At 56.7% G+C, this 5,583-nt stretch overlaps 1 protein-coding gene across 1 annotated transcript in view; it reads right to left on the bottom strand.

Moving 5' to 3' along the window:
- LOC144741895 (ecotropic viral integration site 5 protein homolog) overlaps positions 1–5,369 on the bottom strand; it is a gene marked incomplete at its 3' end in the record, with an annotated part of 23,054 nt that extends 17,685 nt beyond the window's left edge. Inside the window, exons 1-3 of the mRNA XM_078624391.1 lie at positions 5,051–5,369; positions 2,903–3,028; positions 789–932 (exon numbers count right to left, since the gene is read on the bottom strand). Coding sequence (XP_078480517.1) covers positions 789–932; positions 2,903–3,028; positions 5,051–5,056 — 276 coding nt within the window. The remainder of the gene's footprint in view (positions 1–788; positions 933–2,902; positions 3,029–5,050) is intronic.
- Positions 5,370–5,583: the final 214 nt, after the last annotated feature.

Here is a 5,583-nt window from a genome sequence, read left to right as displayed (position 1 = left end):
ATCACCACCAACATCACCACCAATATCAAAACCATCACCACCACCACAATCACCAGTATTACCATCATCATCAGAACCATCACCACCACCATCATCAGAACCATCACCATCACCACCACCATCATCATCACCACCACCACCACCATCACCACCACCATCATCATCACCACCATCACCATCATCATCAGAACCATCACCACCACCATCATCAGAACCATCATCACCACCATCACCACCATCATCAGAACCATCACCACCACCACCACCACAATCACCAGTATCACCACCATCATCAGAACCATCACCACCACCATCACCACCAACATCACCACCAATATCAAAACCATCACCACCACCACAATCACCAGTATTACCACCATCATCAGAACCATCACCACCACCATCATCAGAACCATCACCATCACCACCACCATCATCATCACCACCACCACCATCACCACCACCACCATCACCACCACCATCATCATCACCACCACCACCACCATCACCATCATCATCAGAACCATCACCACCACCACCACCACCGCCATCACCACCACCACCATCATCAGAACCATCAACACCACCACCATCACCACCATCACCACCACCATCACCACCATCACCATCACCACCAATATCAAAACCATCACCACCACCACAATCACCAGTATCACCACCATCATCAGAACCATCACCACCACCATCATCAGAACCATCACCACCACCACCATCACCACCATCACCACCACCACCATCACCACCACCACCGCCACCACCGCCCCCACCTCTGCGACGAAGACGTCGAAGATGCGCGTCGCGACGGGCAGTGGGAAGGTGGTGAGGAAGATGGTGAGGAACCAGGAGGAGGCGTACATGGTGGTGTGGAAACTCTGCGCTTGGAAGTGCGTGTACAGGTCGGGCAAGGTCTCCTGTCGGGGGCAAAGACGGCACAATACACTCCACTCAGCGCATAGCTGACAGGGGTCGGGAACCTTTGTGCCTGGGAGAGCCATAAAAGCGAAATATTTCTAAATATATTTCATTGAGAGCCATAATTTTAACGTCTAATGAATTAAATACGTGTTAAATTTCGATTTAAAGCTTTCGTGACTGCAGGGATTCATCTTCTTGGTTCTTTCGGTAAAGTCACGTAGAAGGGAAGTAATAAAATAATAAAAATAAAACATAATAAAATAATTCTATTGTGTTTTATTTTTATTATTGTATTATTTCTCTTCTACGTGACTTTACCGAAAGAACCAAGAAGATGAACACGTCTTACTTTTAATGCGACTTCTGGCGCTGCGTGGTTTTGCTGATGGCCTTGTAGTCTGGTTCAAAACGTGGCGAGGTTGAGCTACGTTGCAGGCGTGACCCGTAAAATGTATCTTCAAAACTAATTTCTGTTTACTTTAAAATGACACGCTATTATTGAGCAAATATCACAAGTATTTGAAAAATCAGTTCGAAACTGATTTTTTTAAATCCTTTATATTAAGTTCGCTTGCGTGCTTGCGTGCTTGCGTGCTTGCTTGCCTGCTTACGACCGTGCAAATCTTTCGGTCGTTTTTTAACCCACTTCCCGTGATCCAATCGAGCTGACATTTTCCACACAGACTCGTTGTGCGTGACAATTTGTTTTCGTGAAAAAAAATTCCCAAAATGTTACACTGTTTAGGGAAAACAAATTAAATATTGAATTACCAATTGCTTAATACTGGCAGACAATCATCTGGCCCCATAGGTGGCAGCCATCTCAAGCCAGAGGACGAGAAGACTCTAGCCGCCACGCATATAAAGGATTTAGAGTGAAAAACTTTGTTTTTACGGGTTTACTTGTTTTTTTTTTTTTTCCCCAACTCAAAATTGTTTGGGAGCCATATGCCGTCACTGGAAGAGCCAGGAAGTGATGTCGTCAAATCGCGAGAGGACAGGAAGTGATGTCATCAATCGTGCGCGTGGAGGGGGCGAGCGGACAGGAAGTGATGTCATCGATCGCCATATATGGCTCGCGAGCCACAGGTTCCCGACCGCTGGCGTAGGGGGGGTCCGTGTCGTCGTCAACGGCAATCGGCGAGGTTTCGCGTCGACGCAGCCCAAACGGTTAGCGGGCGACGATTTGGCACCCGCTGCGTCGTGTGGGGATCGAGCGTTGCCCCCTCGCTCGCGTGTGCGTTTCCCACGGGAGCTCCGGTTTTCACCCCCCCCGCCGCCCATTCGCGACGGGACCGGCTCTCGCTTCTTTTGAAATAGCTACGGATCAGCTCAGCGGGTCTTGCACCTGGTGTGTGTGTATATTTTTTAAAAATGTCCCGAGTGTTCATCTTCTTGGTTCTTTCGGTAAAGTCATCACGTAGAAGGGAAATAATGAAATGATAGAAATAAAACATAATAAAATGCAATTGTCACGACGTTTCGGCCACAACGCAAGCAGCCGTCCTCAGGTGAAGAAGAGGTCTGTCGGAAAGACAGCGTCTGAATGAAACACCACCACGCTTGGCAGCGTATATACTTAAATATATACTTAAATATACGCTGCCAGGCTTGGTGGTGTTCAGAAGAACAGGTCTGTCGGAAAGACAGCGTCCGACAGACCTGTTCTTCACCTGAGGACGGCTGCTTGCGTTGTGGCCGAAACGTCGTGAGAATTATTAAATGTTTTATTTTTATTATTTTATTATTTCCCTTCTACGTGGGCGACTTTACCGAAAGAACCAACAAGATGAATCCCTGCTGCAGTCACGAAAGAAGCTTTCAATCGAAATGTAGGTGTCAGTTTTGTTGCCAAAAAAAGGGGGAAAACCCCCCTATTAGTACATTTTGGTACTGGCAAAGGAGGCCCCAGGGATGTCCCCAGCGTTGTTTCGTTTGCTGTCGTTGTTGCTAGCGGTCGCCGCACCTGTATCATGCACTCAAACTGGTAGATGCAGAGGCCCAGCTCGGCCATGCTGGGCTTGAAGAGCTCACGGAGGCGGTACCCTTGCATGAGGCGCACAAACACGCAGAACGCGTCTTCCTCCGGCATCTGCGTTCGCAGGTGGGCAAGAGCGGCAGGAAGTGATGTCGTCAATCGCGCGCGGAGGGGGCGAGCGGGCAGGAAGTGATGTCGTCAATCACGCGCGGAGGGGGCGAGCGGGCAGGAAGTGATGTCATCAATCACGCGCGGAGAGGGCGAGCGGGCAGGAAGCGATGTCATCAATGAGCGGGCAGGAAGTGATGTCGTCAATCACGCGCGGAAGGGGGGCGAGCGGGCAGGAAGTGATGTCATCAATCGTGAGAGGGCAGGAAGTGATGTTATCAATCGCGCGCGGAGAGGGCGAGCGGGTAGGAAGTGATGTCATCAATCGCGCGCGGAGGGGGCGAGCGGGCAGGAAGTGATGTCATCAATCGCGCGCGGAGAGGGCGAGCGGGCAGGAAGTGATGTCATCAATCGCGCGCGGAGGGGGCGAGTGGGCAGGAAGTGATGTCATCAATCGCGAGAGGGCAGGAAGTGATGTCATCAATCGCGCGCGGAGAGGGCGAGCGGGCAGGAAGTGATGTTATCAATCGTGCGCAGAGGGGGCGGGCGGGCAGGAAGTGATGTCATCAATCGCGCGGGGAGGGGGCGAGCGGGCAGGAAGTGATGTCATCAATCGCGCGCAGAGGGGGGCGAGCGGGCAGGAAGTGATGTCATCAATCGCGCGCGGAGGGGGCGAGCGGGCAGGAAGTGATGTCATCCATCACGCGCGGAGAGGGCGAGAGGGCAGGAAGTGATGTCATCAATCGCGCGCGGAGGGGGGCGAGTGGGCAGGAAGTGATGTCATCAATCGCGCGAGGGGAGAACGGTGGGGGCGAGTGGGCAGGAAGTGATGTCATCAATCGCGCGAAGGGATTGCGGTGGAGGGGGGGCAGGAAGTGACTTAATCGATCGCACACGGGGGAGGGGGGTGGGGCAGGAAGTGATGTCATGAATCGCGCGCGTGAGGGAGCGGTGCCGGAAGCGGCTTCAACGAAAGCCGAAAAAAACAAGAATCAAAGTTGCGACGTCAGCCAAAGAAAGCAGGAAGTGTCACCGATGGCCACCACCCAGCCCAGCCACCCACCAAGACCCCCCCACCCACCCCCCACCCCACCCCCCCCACCCATGTGACCCACCAAGGCCCCCACCCCCCCCACCCAGCGACCCACCAAGGCCCCCACCCCCCCCACCCATGTGACCCACCAAGGCCCCCCCCACCCCCCCACCCCCCCGACCCACGTGACCCACCAAAGCCCCCCTCCACCCCCCCCCCCACCACCCCCACCCACGTGACCCACCAAGGCCCCCCCACCCCCCCCACCCAGCGACCCACCAAGGCCCACCCCCCCACCCCCCCCACCCACGTGACTCACCATGGCCCCCCCACCCCCCCCACCCAGCGACCCACCAAGGCCCCCCTCCACCCCCACCCTCCCACCCCCCCCACCCACGTGACCCACCAAGGCCCCCCCCACCCCCCCCCACCCACGTGACTCACCATGGCCCCCCACCCCCCCCACCCAGCGACCCACCAAGGCCCCCCTCCACCCCCACCCTCCCACCCCCCCCACCCACGTGACCCACCAAGGCCCCCCCCACCCCCCCCACCCACGTGACTCACCATGGCCCCCCACCCCCCCACCCAGCGACCCACCAAGGCCCCCCTCCACCCCCACCCTCCCACCCCCCCCCACCCACGTGACCCACCAAGGCCCCCCCCCACCCCCCCCCACCCACGTGACCCACCAAGGCCCCCCACCCCCCCACCCAGCGACCCACCAAGACCCCCATGACCCCCCCCCACCCCCCCCCCCCCTGACCCCCCCCCACCCCCCCCCCCATGACCCCCCCCCCCATGACCCCCCCCACCCCCCCCCACCCACGTGACCCACCAAGGCCCCCCACCCCCCCACCCAGCGACCCACTAAGACCCCCATGACCCCCCCCACCCCCCCCCCCATGACCCCCCCCCCCCATGACCCCCCCCACCCCCCCCCCCCTGACCCCCCCCCACCCCCCCCCCCCCACGTGACCGTGTCAAGGCGTCACCTGCATGAGCAGGAGGCCCACGATGAAGGCGCTGCCCTGGCAGTAGCCCACCTCGGGGTCCACGAGGGAGTAGGCCTGCACCACGACAACAACAACAACGACAACAACAACAACAACGACGTGGTGGAAGATAACAATGGGTGGTGGAAGATAACAATGGGTGGATGGAAGATAACATAGCCTTGGAGCAAGTGCTGCTAGCACGAGTAGCAGCGGTGCTGATGAAGGGCGACTCACCCACTCACTCACTCACTCACCCACTCACCCACTCACCCACTCACTCACTCACTCACCCACTCACTCACCCACTCACTCACCCACTCACCCACTCACTCACTCATTCACTCATTCACTCACCCACCCCACACACTCACCCACTCATTCACTCACCCACCCACACACTCACTCATTCACTCACCCACTCACCCCACTCATTCACTCATTCACTCACCCACCCACACACTCACTCACTCACTCACCCACTCACCCACTCACCCACTCATTCACTCACCCACCCACCCACTCACTCACTC

This window comes from Lampetra planeri, unplaced genomic scaffold, assembly GCF_965212315.1.
Source record: "Lampetra planeri unplaced genomic scaffold, kcLamPlan1.2.h2 scaffold_766, whole genome shotgun sequence".
In the NCBI taxonomy this organism is placed as follows: Eukaryota; Metazoa; Chordata; class Hyperoartia; order Petromyzontiformes; family Petromyzontidae; genus Lampetra; species Lampetra planeri.
The sequence above is the reverse complement of the archived record's forward strand: the minus strand, read 5'-3'. Positions and strand labels throughout refer to the sequence as shown.